Source organism: Heliangelus exortis, chromosome 22 (assembly GCF_036169615.1).
Source record: "Heliangelus exortis chromosome 22, bHelExo1.hap1, whole genome shotgun sequence".
NCBI lineage: Eukaryota > Metazoa > Chordata > Aves > Apodiformes > Trochilidae > Heliangelus > Heliangelus exortis.
This window is the reverse complement of record NC_092443.1, coordinates 293,087-311,759: the sequence shown is the minus strand read 5'-3', so window position 1 is coordinate 311,759 and position 18,673 is coordinate 293,087. Positions and strand designations below refer to the sequence as shown.

At 43.0% G+C, this 18,673-nt stretch overlaps 1 protein-coding gene across 1 annotated transcript; it reads right to left on the bottom strand.

The window, feature by feature from the left end:
* Positions 1-1,231: 1,231 nt before the first annotated feature.
* Positions 1,232-13,403, bottom strand: TNFSF8 (TNF superfamily member 8). Its single transcript, XM_071766254.1, has 4 exons — positions 12,952-13,403; positions 9,394-9,439; positions 5,468-5,539; positions 1,232-4,918 (listed from the first exon to the last, which is right to left on the bottom strand). The coding sequence occupies exons 1-4, from the start codon at positions 13,144-13,146 to the stop codon at positions 4,521-4,523; spliced, it is 711 nt and encodes a 236-aa protein (XP_071622355.1). The 5' UTR covers positions 13,147-13,403; the 3' UTR covers positions 1,232-4,520.
* Between the last annotated feature and the right edge of the window lie 5,270 nt (positions 13,404-18,673).

The window sequence follows — 18,673 nt, the reverse complement described above, 5'->3', positions numbered from 1 at the left end:
GGAGGGCAGTCTGGGTTGTGGAGGCTCTGCAGTATGATGGGGCTGTTCTGCTGGAGACTGGGAGGAGCCAGCCTGGAAAGAAAACTGGTTCTTGAGCTGGGAAACTGAGCTCGATGCCTACTAAGTGTGAAGAGAGGAGGAATTTTCCCTTTCTGGAATAAAATGGAAAATGAAAGGGCAAGGAATGTAGTATGAGTAATGCTTGAAATGAAGCATATGAATAAATGAGCACATAATGTTTGCAAGGTTTAGTTCATCAGTTCCAGGGGAAGTTGATAAGAGGCTTTTCAGTACTTGTGACCTTGCTTAAGGCCCATGATGAATTTTTCTTAATATTTTCTAGAAAATCATTATACAAGAATTTGAAAGACTTTTCATCGTATGGTACAGATAATTATTTCATAATAGATTTCATTATTTTCAAGCATAAGGTTAGGTTTTTGGGGTTTTTTTTTTGACCATTCCTTCTATCTCATCATATTATTATGTCTCATCTGTCTCATCCTACCACATGTCAAGATTAAACTTTTTCAAGTAAACTGAACTATTCTGAATATCAGAAATCATTATTAAATAGCAACACTTTGAACAGAGGAAGACACTGCAATTTGACTTCTAGCCTGAAAAGAATAATAGACACTAGCAGAATTAAACATCACAAAACTTAGCCTTGTGATTTGTCCTTGGAAAACATTTCTTTATTCTTGATTGAAGTGCATGATCCAATAAGTAATGTACAGCTGAAATGTCTCCAGACCTGAGCTGACATTCTGGGTTGGTTCTGCTTTCACAGCATAGTTTTTGCATCCTGATGGATGATACTGTGGGAACTGTCTGCACCACTTTAGTCCCAGGATTATATCCCACAGGGATGGTTCATACATATCCAATAGTGACTTCCCCTTCTGTGGCTTCTACAAATACATCTGCCATTGCTTTAAGCTGCTCTGTCAATGTCACTGCTGTAGTTTTGGAGCATCTATCTGATGATGCAGTAATGTTTGGTACATTTTATTGGGGTGCAGAAACATAAACCTCAGATCAGAGATGATGGGGAAATGTTTTCATAGCTGGTAGCTTGTTTTGTGCAACTGCTTTTGGAAGGTGAGGGCAAGAAAACACCTGAAGCAGTGCTTGTGAAAATGGAGAGAGCCTAAAATGATTTCCACTTTTATATTTTATTTGTTTTATCACCTCCATCTTTATGCAGAAATTAGAGACTGGAAAATCAAAGCAAGAAGGAGAAGCAGCAAAATAACAGAAATGTAAGGAAATTAAAAGTCAGTGAATTGAAGGGATGAAAAAAATTTAAGTATTTACTAAACATTTTTAGATTTGAGTAGAGTTGCTTCAAAACCTAAATATTGAATTGATGCCTAATTCCAAAACATAATTTTCCTTCTATCAGTCCAAGCAGTAGATGATACTGGAAATGAAAATGACCTAATAAGGATAAACTTTTTTTTTTTTTTTTTTTTTTTTTTTTAATCCATAAATCTAACAACTTTGTTGGCATTTGTCTTTTACCTTACAAATGTGTTCTGCTGGGCAGCCCTGGGCTTCCCATGAGCCTCACACAACCTCAGAGCACAAGCAGCTGCAAGAAGCGTTCATAAATTAGAAAGCCCCAGATTAAATAATTTCTTCTTGGTCTGGAACTGAATGAAGCTGCTCGGGCTGAGGTACCTGGTGATAGGGCTGAGGAAAGTGTCACTCAGCAGCAGACGGTGTCTTACTTATGCAGCTATTTTGGCTGCTCTGACTCTCCTCTGGAGGTTGTTGCATCACACTGTCTGCAGAGGGAAACAGTGAGCCTATGTTTAGATGCTGTGGACATGGATGAAGGGAAATGGTGGATAAATACTGCAGGATATGGCATCTCAGGAAAAACTGATGACTTTAGCCATGGTGGACAGCTTCCTCCTCTTAGACCAGAGGAGGAAGCAAGGAGCCCTTGGCAGTCCAGAGGAGGGGTTGAAGGCTCTGACTCCTGGCAGTTGTCAGACCCTGTCAACTCTCTGCCTTCACTCTCCTTGGAAACACCTGAATTTCAGAACATTCTCTCATTCTCTGCAGAAGGTGAAGCTGTGGCCATGGGAACAGCACTCTGCTGTTGATGTTGCTGAAAAGATGTAGCATTGTGCAAAGGATTGGCCTGGATTAATTTTGATTTTATTTATCAGACCAGGATTGTTGTCAAAACCCACCTGCTTTAAAAACCATGAAAATAAGAGTAGTAAAAAGGATGAAAGAGTCAAGTGACTTGGAGCCTGCAGAAAGTCTGGAGGCTGCTGCTTGGCTCAGGGCCTTGTTTCAGTGAAAGCTATTTAACATTTTTTATAACTGATGGCAAAATTGAACACTATTAATGGACTTTCTTTATGGCTATAACTCATTCTTATTTCTCAGAGGCAACAGAGTAGAGGCCAGATTGCTTTATCCTGTGGTATTAAAAAGCCTGGGGCTGAGAAGCTTAGTGCTGCTTTGTCAGGATTTTCTGCATCTGGCAAAATAATAGAATAAAATCATCCCATATGGAGAGCTGCTTTATTTTTTAAAAGAATGGTCTTTCTCTTTCAATTCAAAGTCTTCAGAGAAAGGTGGGGAGTAGGGGGTATATGTGAGTATTTTCATTCATTAGCTGCCTTTTCTATATTCAGGAGCTATAATTCCTATGAGAGTTAAACCTCTCGCCTGTATGGAGGAGAAGGCAGATAGAGATTAAAAGCCCTCTTCAGACATATGAAAGATTTAGAGGGTCCAGAGTGGTGAAGAGATCCCAGGGGAGGTTACAATGTCATAGGTAGGGGAAGATGAATTTTATAAAATCAAATTTCTTTAAATGGAAAAGAAAAAAAGAAAACATGGATTCAGTTTTCTTCTTTTCTTTTCCTTCCTCCAACTATTAACAACAAAAGGGTATTTTTTTGTTTTCATCAATGTTGCTCAAAACAGAAAGTGAGCATCTCTAGTAATGAATCACATTGCTCATCACTTGCTCACAACCCTTGGAAAGTTTCTTGTGAGTTTTTGAAGTCAACTGGTCAATCAGATGAAACCTCTTCTGGTGACATACCACAAGTAGCAAATTACTATTAGGAGTATTTTGAGTGTGCTGACACACACTAACTTACATCAGTTGACAATATCAACTAAACTTGAAAAATATAACACTGTTTCTGAAACCAGAAACTAAATCTATGATTAATGTTTTGATGTGAACAGTTTACTAGGCTCTGGGCATGTAAAAGAAAGAATGTACTCAAGGGGACAGACTCAAATACCAGTGAAAACAGATCTGAGTAGGATCTTAGGGATGAAGGAAAAAGAGGAAAGAGTGAGCTCCTACCAGATTTTTTAGCTCTTTGGTCCCTTCCCTCCCCACGTTGTAAGAATTACATTTCAAGTAAATGCCTGTGTTACTGCAATTCATAGAACAAGAGGAATGGAGAATACTCCTTTGTCCTTCATTATCCAAGCCAAAGAAGCTCAGATGACATCTGTCCCAACACCCCACCCCCTAGCTGAGGGTCAGGTCTGAAATAATCTTTGGGAAAGTTTGAACTTCAGATCTAAACCTTGGATTTTCAGCAAGTGAAGGTGTTTGAGGTGTAATTACACCCAAGCGTGGTCTGGTGTTGCACAGGGTCAAACAGACAGGACAGGATTCGAGGACAATGTATCATAATGCGCTTTGTTATGTGGCACAACTAAATTTTTCTTTTCATATTTGTTCTGAGAAGGTCTGAAAAACCCAGGTGAGAAGAGAGGCTGAGCACTGTGCATTTACAAAGTCTCTGCTCCAAAGAGCTTAGTATTTAAGTATTAAAAAGTGGATAAATAGTGAAAAGGAAGACCCTTGGAAGTATATTGCATAAAGTCCCTAGCAGAAAGCAGCACAGAAATATCCTGTAAGTCCCATATCTCCTGTGTCCTGTCCCAGAGTTTTTTCTATTGGCCTGACAGTCAATCATTTCCTCATCTTCTCTTTCGTGCAATCTATCCATAAAACTTCTGCAGAGTTGTGGTTACACGCTTCAGTTGTTCAGAACATCTTAGTTACAAGCTTTGTCTCTTAGTTTTTTTGGAAAGTCCACGTCAAAATACTACTCAATAAAATTCAGTTAAAAAGATTTTCCCCATCCCCTGAGCACAGGCACATTGTCAGCAGTCTGTTAGTCTACAAGTCTGAATATTGCATGTTCTTCTCATCATCTGGTTATGCTTTATATCTGTGTTTACATGATACTGTTTTAAGGAACCACTGGTAGATCTGGGGGTTATATGCTGGATAGTCCAACAACAATCCTACCAGAGGATCAAACAATCAAACCAGAAGAACTTGTCAGCTGTGGGGCTTGCAGTGTTTTAGGTTTTTGCCTTGGGACACTCTCAAGGTTCCTTGTTTACCCTGACAAGGAGGTAAGATAGGAATTTTAAGACAAGGTGTTGCCTAGTAAAAGCAGGCTGTTGTTGAGGGAAAGATAAGTCTGGGCAACAGTGGGACATCAGCCACCTTCTCACATGTCATCACTGTACCTAAAGACCCCCAGAACATTTTCATTGGGAAGAGAAATATCATTCAAGAATTTAGGATGGTTAAGTGTTACTGAGATGCGGTCCTCCGCATTGAGGTGTGTCAAATGGAGCTGGAACAAGGTCTTAAAAGTCTTTTCCTGGCACATTTCTGCTGTGCACCATGTGGATAATGTTTGCCTTTTGACATTGTCATTCACGAGGAGATCTATCTTGAGGTCGATGGGGCTGTTTGAACAGCTGGGAAAATGGAAGTTCAAGTGGCAAAAAATCAAATAGATGCCTTGATTCTTTATCACCAGCTCTTGGCTCTTGCATTGGATGTCTTCACAAATACCCTTTTTGACCAGGCTCAGTTTGGAGCTGTTTACAGGTTTGGACACTAGAAAGGAAAGCAAACATATGCGAAAATGAGCTGCTGAGTTCTAATGACCCTATTTCAGCCCCATGTGACTTGCAGCAGTGTAATTCCTGATAAATGGAGATACCCTTTCAGTGGCTTACCTGCAGGAAGCTCCATGGAAAGACCCTGGACACATGGCTGGGAGTTCAGACATGGAACTAGGGTGTTAAAAGGTTCCAGGGATTCAAACATCCCTTGAGAAACCCAAGACAGGGAGATTCAGTGAAAATGGCCTTCTGCCATGTTTAAAGGGAAATAATGGGGAGGAATATCCATGTGTTTGTGTGCAGAAGGTATACCTTTATTTTTTCTTCTGATGTTAAGAAGTGGGTGTGATCAAAATAGGGGTTTACCAAACAAACCAGGGGTTTCAGGAAAGCAAAGGATTTTTTTACTGATGAAATATTCATTTGGTTAAAAAGCTACTGATCACAAAACCCAAACTGAATAGGATAAAGAACCTGCTCTTCAGCCACTTCTGCACATCCCTCCTTGCCAGCTCTTACCCTCCACTGGGCTCTCACTGACCTCTCATGTATGCAGCGGAGGTCTTAAACGGCACTTTCTGTAGGATACCTAAATAGTCTTCAGAGGTGTTCCCTGAAGGAAAGAAAAGATTAAGTGACAACTCCATATTTTATTTTCTATATTTATTTATTTATTTTATTGTAAAATGCTGCCAGCATTTGGCACCTCATGTATTTGCTAGAACCGTGCTATGAGCAAACTCAGCAGCAGCTCCAAAGCAACAAACAGCAGCAGCAGCTACAACAGGATGTAGGAGAAGTGAATCCTGATGCTTGGCTGATAGGATCTGATCTGCACAGGGAAATCACAGCAGGGTAACTCAGCTGGTAAATTTGTAACAGTCTAAATCTCTGACAGATTGCAGATATCAGTCAAAAAAAGAAATTATTATATTTCTTATCCTACTTCTTACAGAAATGAAGGGAAGCTTAATCTATTTTTAAGGTGCAATTACAGCATGAAGCTTTTAAACATTGAAATGGAACATGCTTCTCCAAATGGCTCTTTTGAAACGTTGCTCTGTTCCCTCAGTGGTTAAAATGCACCTGTGGCCAGAGCTTTAGGTGAGGTTTTGATTGTTCATACCTGAACTCTGTGGATCGCAGGGGCAGGGAAGGGGCACAGCCCAGGGCCAAAGGCAGCCGTTTGTCCCGGGAATGTCCCCAAAATCCAAAGGGCCGGGCCGGGGAACGGCCGGGGCTGCCCCGCTGCGGAGCGCCCGGCGGTCACGGACACGGGACGGAGCGGTCCCACGGCCATTGGGGTGCAGCGGGACTCGGACCCACGGCCACTGGGGGACTGGACATCTCGGTTCCAAGGCTTCGGGGGAACGGCTCCCTCCCACGGCTGCGCCTGGGACTGCGGGCGGCTCCTCCTGCCGGAACCGCATCCCCGTGTCCCCCCTCCTGCATCCCAGCACAGCACCTGCACCCCACCACGTCCCCTTGCGTTTCATCTTCTTTCCAGCAACATTTCACCTTCCCATCTGCTCTGTGTAAGCCTTTCCTCTTTTAACCTTCCTGGGCGTTCAGTGAAGGGCAGTGATTATACTTCCTGTATTTTCTCCTTGTGTAAAATCACAAAATGATTTGGCTTGGAAGGGACCTTAAAGGTCATCTAATTCCTACTCCCCCCACCCAGGGTACACAAATCACCCAAGTTTTCCTGTGAATTTCTTTATAAAGTTGGTACAAGGGTCAATCAGATCCTACAAAGATCTCTGAAAGACCAGTTAATACACAAAACTAAGTTCTACTAAATCTTGTCCTTACATGAATGAGAAGTCTCCTAAATGCAGAGTGGCACAAGGATGTTAAACTTCATAGTATTCCTGAAACTAAGGGTGTAAAAAAAGATATTCACCACTCTAGACCCTTAGAATATCTGCAAGGACTGATTTCTGCTTGGTCCAGGAGAAGCTGGTCCCACTCACAAGTTCCCCTGCATGGCAGTTTGTAATATTGCACCCTCTGCACTCACTGCTGAAGCAGGAGGCTGTGGATATCTTGAAAGAATTGCAGTTTTTCTCTGCTTTCAGTAGTTGATACACTTTGGACAGAAGCAGGTGCTCGTGCTCCAAGAGTAAGTTGTGTATCTAAGTCCCTTGGCTGTGCAGGAAATCCCCAGAGAAAAAACAAAACCTATTTTCCTTATATTAGTCATATCAACAGTGTTTTATTGAGTGCACAGGCACTGCAGAGATGGGGAGATATGGCATGGGATGGGAGAAAACCCTTCTGTCCCTCTTTTAAAACTAAAGCTGTTAGGACGGTAGCTTCTAATGGAGCCCCCAAGGATTGCAGGTGTCCTGCAAGAAGACAGAGTATTTTTACAGAACCTGGCTGGAATTTAGGGAATTTATCCCATAAAGCAGAAAGTCCTCTGCTGTTCAAGCAGCCTTTGGAAGCTGCAGCCCTGCAGCATCTGCTCAGTAAGCCAAATGCTGTGCCTGCACACACAGCCCAGAGCTGCCAGGAACCCCATCAGTCATCAGCTGCTTTGAGATATTCATGGCATTTCTCAAGATCTGCCCCTCACTGATCTCACTGCACTCTGCATTTCAAAAACTGTACTTACATTTACTGAGGTCAGCACAAGTTTTGTATGTGTATATGTCATGTATTGGGTGATATCAGCTGTGTTTCTGAGAAGGCAATGTGTGGGGAAAAAAAAAAAAAAGATGTTTTATGGAGATGTTTCCTGTTCTTAAGGCAGCTTATATCTGGGTTTTAGTCTTATTTCTCAAGTTAATTCTTTTATCTGAATCCTTTCAGAGCAAGCCAGAAATGAATTTACTAAAGTTCCAGGACTAGTGGGTGGATGTGTTCAATTGAATCACCTAATTGGCTTTACAATAGTAACAGGGTGAATCAGAAGTAATCCCACAGAAGTCAATAGGATTATGTGAGCTTAAAATACTGTGAGAAGGAGGAAAAGCAAAGCTACATTTGGGGCTAAATACCAAGGACATCATACTGGTATCATTGTCCACTCTGATTCATGGATGCTGTATATCAGGCTGCTTGAAAGAAACCTGTTGGCAAGGAAGGAGCCTTTGCAGGATGCCATTTAAGCTCTTTTGTCCTAAAGAAGCTGTCAAGAGATCATTCACTTGACCCCTGTCAGCATAGGTTCCATTAACAATTTTTCCCACTCAGCCAGAGAGGGTACACCACAGGACTGCGAAATGGAACTGGGAGGAGCTGTAGCCTCACTGACATCCCCATGATTTCCACCTGCAAAGTGGAAACCAAATCCTGAGGTTTTCAGTTTAGGTCCTTAGGGGTCTCATCTAAGCTCCTCAGGACCTAAAGAGACTGTATCTTGCCAGGAGGAATTGTGGGGCTGTGGGACACATGGATAAACGGGCTGCTGCCAGACAGGTCTGAGGAGATGTGACTGCCTGCGGAACTCTCTTTGCTGGTTGCCTCTGTTTCCCCACCTGTGAGATGAATATAATGGGAGCTGGAGAAAGGGCAGTGAAACCAAGAGATGACAGTGACATGCCAGAGCACAGAGTATTCCTACCCAGACATGGAAAACCCCTTGAATTTTTTATTTTTTATTTTTTTTAAAGCCTTGTCCTAGTACCAGGCACCTCTTAGAGTGATGTGCTCTGCAGTGTGGATGGCATCACAGCTGGCTGGAGGCTGCAGGCACAAGAGGAGGTCAATAACCTGAACTTACTTTATAAAGTAAAGAAGTGTGGGCAGGAAACAAAGAGCTTGCAATTCCTCTGTACCCCCCACCCAATTAAGTGCTTATGAAATTATGCAAGGTGACTCCATACATCTCTGTCAGCCTTCTAGATAGGCAGAACTCACCTAATTCTCTATTAGGCAAGCTATCTGAGCAGCTATCTGAAGTCCTCGAAGGCACTGTTTACTCTCTGCTTCCTGTGAAGTGTCCTGCAAACAGCTGCTGGACAGTAAAGTGTCCTGGCTCGGCTGGACTGACCCAGCTGAGTGATGCTTGCCCAGTCCCAGCTGGCTCGTGTCCTCTCCTGGGCCCAGCAGCAGAGCTGATCTCTGCTCATGGCTGTGTCTGTCAGACATGCACCTGCAGAGCCTGAGGACTGTCACTCTGCTCCTGTGTATTGAAAGGGGACTGAACTGCCACCAATGCTAAGTCCTTCCAAAAATGTCAACTTTGGAAGTGCCCCTTTCTTTCTTTCAGAAGAACCTCTTAAGAACTCATCACTGCACATTTGACTTCTCAGAACGTGTAGAGTTTAAGACCAGAACCACTGAAGTCTGTCCTGCTTATCAGTGTGGCATAGGTTACAGAATTTCATGAGCTGTTCATCTGAGCCACTGTCCCTGGAGGGATTTCAAAGCTGTGTGGATGTGGTGCTGAGTGATTTGTGATCCTGGGCAGTATTTGCATTTCAGAGGAGACAAATCATGGGTGTTGTTTATGTGTCTTACCTGTCCTGATGGGCTTTGCAATGCCCTCCTTCGCAGGATGAGCTGCCTGAAAAAGAAGCAAGAGAAGAGATGGGTTTACTGGGAGCTGGGCATAGCCATGTGTTTTAGAAGGAGATCTTAAAAGTTTCTCTTGCATCCCATGAACTTTATGAGCAGGGAGCCAGTGCCGGGCTCTTATAGAGCATCCCAGGTCTCTGAGGGATTGCTGCAAAGCAAATAGCTCCTGCAAGCTCTCTGCCCTCATCCAAACACCATCCTCAGTCATCTTTCATCACAGGCCTTTTTTTTTTCTTTCTTTCTGCAGAAAATCTCCATTCCAGACACAGCCAGCAATTCTCTCAGTAAGGTCAGAAATGTGTGTGGGTTTTGATGGGTATGTACTGGAAGTGGAAGCCCTGAAAACCTCACTCTGGGGTTTGCAAAACTTGGAGAGCGTAGGACAGAGTGGGACTGGACATACATGATAGCCAGTGCCGGTCCCTAGGAAGCCCTTCAGTAGCTGGCTGAAAAATAAAAAGTCAGGAGCCCCACCACAGGTCTGAGAGTGACAGCTTTGTCCTGTTTCACCTCTACATTTCCAAAGGTGGCTTTGTAATTTAAGTATCTGTAATACATGAATTGGTCATTTTCTCTCCCCACACACAGTAAGACAGTGAAGAAGTTATCTGCTGGGACAGTACTTCTCCAAGTGACCATCCTAAGCTGAACTGGTAGGCTGCTGGGTTCAGAGAAAAAGAGGAACCTAGAGCTGTGGGTTGAAAAAACAGGATTTTCCAAGTTTTAGATCCCCTACATGACATATTTCCTTGCAAACTCTCATGGATCCTGTGCACATGCATCATTAAATGTGGGACTGAGAACAGCCATAGCTGAAAAGATTCCCAAGGGCCATCAGCCAGTTTCTCAGCTTTGGTCTTAGAGCTTTGCACTGGGTTCTCCCTCTCACTTACACTCAGGGCACAGGGAAGAGTAACTTTTCCATGTCATGTATGAGCATTTCTGCTGGCTGTGGAGAATTAAAGGCATTTTTGCCTGAGAGGAAAGGGATGCTCTGTTCCCAACTAGATTATGCTAAAAGAAATCAGGCAGCAAACCCACTTCTAGCTGCAGGGAAATGTTTGGTAAAGTGCAGAATAAGCTGAGTTTCCTTCATTAGAGAAAATTATAATCGGGTGCCAGTGAAAACAAGTTTTATCTTCTTCCCTTTAATCATTTTACAAGAAAACAAACGGATGCCGCCCAAGGGTCATCCTAATGACCTGTGTCAGAGCTATCACTAGAGGTCTCTGAAGTGTCCATCCTCATCTAGAAAGCTCAAGAAACCTAAGCCTGAAAACACAGTACCCTGAAGTTAGCTTTTGGTCAGCTTAACCAGGGCCAGGGCTTTTCCACTAGAGATTTCCTGTGGTGTTCAACAAGTGGGAGATCTGCTTTCAGGAGCAATTTTCAGTGGATTACTCCTTTACTCCCCCCCCCTCCTCTCTCCTCCCTTCTCCTCCCCTCCTCTCTCCTGTCTTTTTTCCTTTTCCTTTTCCTTTTCCTTTTCCTTTTCCTTTTCTTTTCCCTTTCCCTTTCCCTTTCCCTTTCCCTTTCCCTTTCCCTTTCCCTTTTCCTTTTCCTTTTCCTTTTCCTTTTCCTTTTCCTTTTCCTTTTCCTTTTCCTTTTCCTTTTCCTTTTCCTTTCCCTTTCCCTTTCCCTTTCCCTTTCCCTTTCCCTTTCCCTTTCCCTTTCCCTTTCCCTTTCCCTTTCCCTTTCCCTTTCCGTTTCCCTTTCCCTTTCCCTTTCCCATTCCTTTTCATTTTTATCAGTGTTGTCCACCAGAGGGCGCCAATAGGTCCCAAGTGGAGCAGCCCTGGGAAGATCATTTTTAAGCAGAGAGAAATCACCAGCTCAGAGTGCAGGAAGGAATTGGGTGCTGCAGGAGCAATTCTGGTTCCAGCAGTGAAACTGCTAAAGAGGTTTAGCATTTTTTACTCCAACAGCCTTGAAGACTAAATCAGCCACTATAAATAACTGCACTGACTTTTAGCAATTGCCAGCCTGGTGCCAGAACAGTGCTGAAAAGGTTTTTCCAGCCAGTTTGCAGGTTAAAAATACAAGGACTACAAAATCCATAGACGTGGTGGACTGTCCCAGATTCTGGGCTTTGGACATTCACAGCATTTGTTGCTAGAGGCAGGTGGCCTGAGTGTCTGATACAACAGATCTTGCAGTGCTGCTTTGCAGATTTGTTAAGGTATGTGTATCTTAAAATTACATTTGTTCAGTCTTTTCTGTCCCAAACTCTTTCACTGATTAAATATATCTCTCTATACACATAAGTGTCTACATAAATGTACATATATTTATAAACCCAGTAGCAGTGAGATGCAGCAGGCAGAAGGGCAGAGGTTTTAGCAATCTGATAGTGTTAAGAAGGAAAATGTAGATTATGGACCACCACAGAGCAACTATTCTTATTCCAGAGAAAAAGAGTTACTTAGGAAGGCTATAGACGATCAGATGGCTGAAGCCAAGAATTCCTTCAGTTGAAAGATGAAGAGTTGAACTAACTTTAGCCCCACACGTAGATAGTTTAAAAAAAATAGTAGGTTAGTTCCAAAAAATGACACTTTCCATGTCTGACATTAACACACTTTGTCACCCTTGGAAATAAGACATAAAGGAAGTTTCTGGGGTGCTGGAAAATGTGGGCGTGGGTACTGTGTGTATTAGAAGTGCTGTAAGAATCAGAGAAGCAGCTGTGGTATCAGAGTTCCTTTTTTGATTTGGTCTCTTGTGGTGGATTTCCTTCACTCAGAGCACCAAGTTTTGTGGTGATGTGAATTCCTTTTTTCTACCCCGTGTGATTTTCTCTTCCCAATGGGTCTTCCCATTGCAGGTGTAAATTCATCAAAAGGAAGACAAGCAGCCAAATTCCATGTACCTACTATGGGGCTTATATCCTTCAGTTATCCTTGCTAGAACTCTGCTTTTGAATTAGAAATCACACTCTAGAATGGGGCTGACACAGCAGAGCAGGGCAGTCAGCTGCTTCCTCCTCACCGTGGGGCATCCCAGTACACAGCACCACACACTGGCCCCCACAGAGAGGTCTTGTGTTATCTCCAGCACTGAAATTTAGCAATATTTCAGAGGAGGACATGTAGACACAACCAGACCATCTCAGACAGTGGTTGTTTTCTGAGGAAGCAGAGAGAGACACATCTGAAACCAGGTAGCAGGCAACAAGGCATTGGGCTATCTTCTCTCCACCTCTCTCGTAACCAGGCAGGACAGAGGTTGGCTTGCCTTGCATCTTGGATTATGAGCTTTCCACTTCCATTTATTGAGTAGAAATTGCATGCTTGAAATTAATGTTAGCTTTCTTTTTCTGCAAGATCTTTTCTCCCCATCTTTGTTACTTCTTTCTCTCCCCTAATTCATGTGGGCACATTTATAAAAAAAGGCGGAAACCGATTTTCTGGCCACAGCATATTTTTTTTGGAAAACAGTAGGTAAAAAAACAAAACAAAACAAAACAAAAAAAAACAATTAATAAAGTAAGAAATTGCTTACCGTCCTCTGAAAGACCAAGACCATGATGGTGGCTAATGCAATGATGAGCAACACAACAAGAGTAGCGATGATGAAATATGAAAGTGTTTTGGTAGTGGCTCCAAGCCTCCTTGAAATGGTGTCTTCGTTATCATGCATGGCTGAGTCATGAGAGTCCTTCAGTTGAAAAAGTGTTTGCTCTTGTGCTGAGCACATTCTTATATAGCTCTCAGGGTACTGCTCTGGATCTCCCCTCGATCAGGTTTGAGATGCGGCCCATCTCTGTTCCTGGCTGGATTTTCCCCCTTCATCCTGGCTCATGTGATCTGGAAAAAAAACTTCACCACTTCTGGTACAAAGAAAGAGGGACCTGGGGGCGTGAAGCAGAACGCAGATGTGGAGAGGTGAAGGAGCATCATGTTCTTGCTCAGGGATGTTGCGACGGCAGTTTTGTGCACTGCATCAGAGGTTTCTGATGTCAGAAGGTGAACAGTTATCAAGATCAGTCATGCCCCCTTCCTGGCTTTCTGTCACACAGGGAGCTATGCAAATTCTATTTCATTTTCTACTCAGTGCAGCTGCAGTGCTGTACAGTACATTACCCCAGAGCTCTACCTCCCTGTTGCACAGAGTAACCAATTCTTACTACCAGGAGTGTCTCAGAGCTGCCATCTCCAGAACTCTGAATTTAGAGGTGAGGTGGCTCTGACTGTGAAGCTCTGGAGAAGCTGGGTGTCCTGGCATCTTACTGCTATGACTACAATCTTTCATGAAAACACTAGAGCACAGCACTACAGAGGTTTCTGTACATTTCCAAAGTAGTGTTTTTCAGAGCATCTCTTATCACCATGGAAACAGGAATAGTTTGTTTAAATGAGACACAAAGGGGAGCAGCCTCCTCTCTGTAAGGTGAGACAGCAGTGTAGCCCACCTGATCAAGCCATCCTCAGGAAATCTGTCCCTCAAATCTGACAGGCTGTATGTGATGGATTCTCACCTGCTGGGTTCTGCGTGATGGATGCAAAATGTCTGGACAGCTGCTGGCAGCAGGGATTCTCACTCCCCCTAGTTTATACTGGAAATTAGTAACTGAGGGAAAGATTTATACAGGTTTGCCCATGAAAGGTCATTCACCCCCTAAAGCCACCAGTCCTGCTGAATAGCAAACCCACCATTTGGGAAGGAGAACACTGAGGATTCCTAGCACTGTCACTGCTCCCCAACCTTTCTTGGCAGTGTGACAGAAATAAAAAATAGGAAAATCCAAATGACAAAAATTGTGGACTGACTGGCAGCATCTCCTGTTCATGAAAAGATGGTTCACTATCTCTTGCTTGTGGCTGAGCAGATCCACCCCTCAGCAAGGGAGATGGTCTTAGAGGATAATGGTAGCGTAGTTTTGTCACATCATGTATGGTGTCATGAGGGTACTGTCTTCTGTGAGCTTGTAGGCTTCTGTGCTTGCACATGGATCTTCATGGAGCTCCTGGGAATCTGTAAAACATTTGGGCTGAACTTCCTTCTGAGCATACCACCGGACATTGAGGATTAGTGGTGACAGCTGCAAAACAAAGAGAAATCAGTGAAGGGTGGTGAGGAAAAAGGGACCACATTTATCCCCTGTGTAAACAAGTGTGACCCAGATTAAATTTGGCTTGTTACTTTCTAAACTAAATGTGGTTAACCTGCTTGTACAGCATTGAAAAACCCACATAGTGCAGCCAGCTAGAAATGCTGAAAGCTGCTGGGAAGGTGACATCCTGACCTATATGGGCCCAGAGCACCCAAAGGTGCAGTGAGATTTTGCTGTACAGTGTTCCTGCATGGAAATGGCAAACATTCCAAACTGCTCCAGCTAACAGCAGCATCTATGAGTGGTTCCCCTTGGGAGATGGATGAAATACCTCTCAGTGCAGCAGTGAAAGCTGCTGCACAGCAGAGCCGGCAGCAGCTTGAAGAGAGCAGCGCTGAGCATTGAGTGGATACTTTGTAGCTTTGGCAAAGTCAGTGGACAAACCACTGCATCTCCTTGTTCCACAGGGTTTTTTTGGACTCCCACGGCTGTAGGTGGGGATGAACTTTAAAACCTATCTTTAGTGCAATGGTCTGTTACCCTGTAGTGCCTAAAAATGTCACTTTCCAAACCCTATCACACTGCTAGTGCCTGATTTTCCGGAGCATGGGTCACTGCTTTCACACCTTCTGACCTGTCACAGCTCAATAGTATGAGTTTACGCTGTGTTTGCATCAGCACATGCTGCATCCTCTGTAGCAAGGAACTTTGCATAAAAGGACCAAGAGGGAGCAAACAAGTGAGCCACAAAGCCAGCAGCTTTACTTATTTCTTGGTAGTGTTTGCGACTCTTTTTAGCAGAAAAACAAACCAATGTATCCCAACCCCATGTTAATAGTTATTGACATGCTCTTCTGATGAACCAAAAGAAACTTGATGAGAACTAGAAACACATCCATGTGGTCAATAGAAATTCACCCTTGGCTGAAGTCTGTGAGAACTGGAAACCTTTCTGAAGGACATTAACAGCAAATTCTTTGAACATGCCCAGGTACCAGGAGATACAGGGGTGGGGCATGTACAGGTTCCTTTATAAGATTCTGGATTTATCCTCATTGGGAACTGGGTGCATTTCTTATCAAAACCACGATTCATCTAATTTGCTACATGAACCTTGTTAGCCTTCCAAAGTCAAAGGGATCTCAGAGAAGATGCACCTTGATGTCTCTTTTATTACCTTGAGTGATTCCTAGGAGCCTCTAATTAATAGTCTTAGATAGCAAAGATACCTCTTGGTTTCTTATCTCCAAAGAGAGATCCCATGAAATACAGTTATTTAACTGAGTTGCACCTAAGTGCACACATACCAGCACATGGGCACATGCAGGTGCTTGTAAATAATTTTATATGGAAATGCAAAATCAGATAATTGAGGTTGCTGCACTACGCCATCAGAACCCAAGGGATGAATCACCCTGTTGTTGGAGGTTTTTGTTTCCTCTGATGAATCACTCTGCTGTATTGCACTTCAGCATTACATTTGTACTCCACAACTCAGCCCCAGCCAAGGGACATGGATGCCTGGGCCAAGGCTGATAAAATTGTTTGGGACTTCTTTTAATTATATTTATTATAATCTATGTCTATTTCATGATTCTAATCCAAGGGTTGCACACTCTGACACCCACACTCCTAACACTGTTCCAAAGATAGTGATGGCTATTGCCATAAAATGGTCTTTTGAGGGAGATGCTGTGTATCTCATCCAAGCCTTCTGCTCCTGCAACATATTGGAAGGTTTCCAAGAATAACAGTGTTCTTCTCTTGTTGTTTCTCAAATGAAAATAGACATCTGATGGAAAGAAAGTAATAGGAAAAAAGAGAAAGGTTAGAGCTGCCCTCGCAGTGTTAATTCTTGAGAAGCTATGCAGAGTTCATTAGTGCTATGCAACTGTCTTTTGTGTTCAAGAGAATTATATCACTCAGTCTGGTAGGGGAATAGAAAAAACTGAATATAAAATTAGTTGGAAAATTAATTATAGAGGTGCATCTCACCTACAGTATATATAGGTGCACTCTTCAGGTGCTGGTGCCCACAAAGGCTTCCTGAAGAGGTCCCCAGTCTTCTACAGAGCTGATGTGACATGGCTCAAGAGCCTGAGCACACACAGAAAAGGCTAAGCTGAGGAGATCTTAGCTTAAGTGACCTTTCAAAATCCACACAAAACATCAGTGATAAAACTAGGAAATAAATCCTGCCTCTTCTGGAAGAGTGGAGCTTTCCCTCCTGATGTGGAATTGGAGGAAATCCTAAGAATGAGTCAAGAATGATGCTTCCAAAAGCCTGAAATGACGGAAGTCATCTGGAGCTTTTAATTCATGACAACTAACACAAGGTCAGCTTAAAGTTACTGGTAGCTTTTGGTTAAGAGCTTGGTCCTGGAGCTTTCTAGTGCCCCATATCTATAATTTAAGACAAAAATCACCATAAAAAAAGCTGCAAGCTCCCTCCTTGGGGCAGGGCAGCACTTGGCTCCAGCCAGCATCTCTGGAAAGAGCTGCTGGAACCCCAGCCCTGGGCACCTCATGCTTATGCTCACATACCCTGTGCTTTGGAGGAGAATTTTTGTGCAGTGAATTTTCCAGAGTTCTTTGGCTTCTCGCAGGCTCTTCTCATGGATAAGGGGCAAGATTTTCATCAGGGCGCTGGATGAAATGCCTCTTCTCTCCCCAGGCTCTGAAGGCGTGTAAGCTAGCCAGAGCTTTCTGGGTGAGTGATTCATCCTGGCTCAAATTAGTTGAGTTAGGTGGCGTCAACCAGTTCAGTAACATTTGTGTCCCCAACCCATATCACAGAAGGATTATAGAAACAGTCTCGTTGTTTGATCTGGGCATCTTCCATATATCTAACGGCAGGGGAAATAATTGAGGGAACCTGTGATATAGGAGCATGAGCTTCATTAGTAGGTGGAGGGCTAGGAGGTTAATCATATTTTTTGTGAAAAATTACACCCACCTTTGTTATCATCCCTTCTGAGGGTGGCAGACACCAAATACACATAAAGCACCATGTTTGGGAGGGAAATGATGGAAGGCTGTCATCAAGCGGGGATGATCCAGAGACTGAGAGCTGTGTCAACTGGAAGCAGCCAGGGAAGAGCGGTAAGAGCAGGATAAGGAAATCAAGGCATTCTGTCACACAGCAGTCACAATTCCCAGGGCATGATCACCTCTGTCTGTTCAGTTACATAAGCCAGAGAAAATGTGTTAGTCACAGGAGAATAAAAAAGTAAAATCAAAATATTCAGCCTTGATGACAGCCTCTCTTTGCCTCTACAAAGGTAAATGTCAAGCAAATTACTGCATCTGCCAGAATGTTCATGAGAACAGTTACCCTAAAAATAACCAAAGCATTTATCAAAGCTGTATTTCTTCAAAAGGACATAGCCACAATGGATCCTGTTTTGTTTGCCCTCTGTGGAATTTAATTTGGCATTTCTGTCCTTTATTCCAGCCACAGAGTACAAAATCTCTGCATTTCCATTGATATTCATATCATTCAACTTGTCTTGAATTAGTGTAACCCAGGAACCTTAGCAATGTCAGCCTCAATTTATGCAGAAAAAATTAATCTTTTCTGTTCTTGAATTTTTGCCTGCCAGAATTACTTTATTTCTTTCTTTGATGCCTCTATGCAAATGCCTTAGCACTTCCTTGAGCATCCAAATCAATGGTGCTGCTCTATAAATGGCTGCACTGGGGTACCTGGGTGTCCCCACAGCCACTGGACAAATCTCCATGGGGCCACCAAACAGCAGCTGTGGCTCATTGAATCAGTGGAAGACATCATACCAAGCAACTTGAAGTGGTGCTAAAACCCATTAGAAAATCTGAATTGTGGTTTCATGCAAACTCTTTTCCTTCTTTGAGCCCATCTAAGTTCATGCCCCTTAAATTTCACTCTCAGTTTCAAGTGTGAATGAAGTCTGAACATCTTCAGGTAAAATTCAGCTAGACAAAGCAACCTACTTTAGACTAGTTTCAGTATAACCTAAGCCCAACCACAGAACTGCTCATGGTTTCCAGAGCAAACCATATATTTCCCCAAGTTTTTTGAGGGTGTCATTTCTGAAAGTTTCATGGAGCTTTTTTTTATTAAAAAAAAAAAAGCAAGAAGTTTAAGCACTTCGAATTAACTGTCCTATAGCTTTGAGTTATCTGTACACTTTT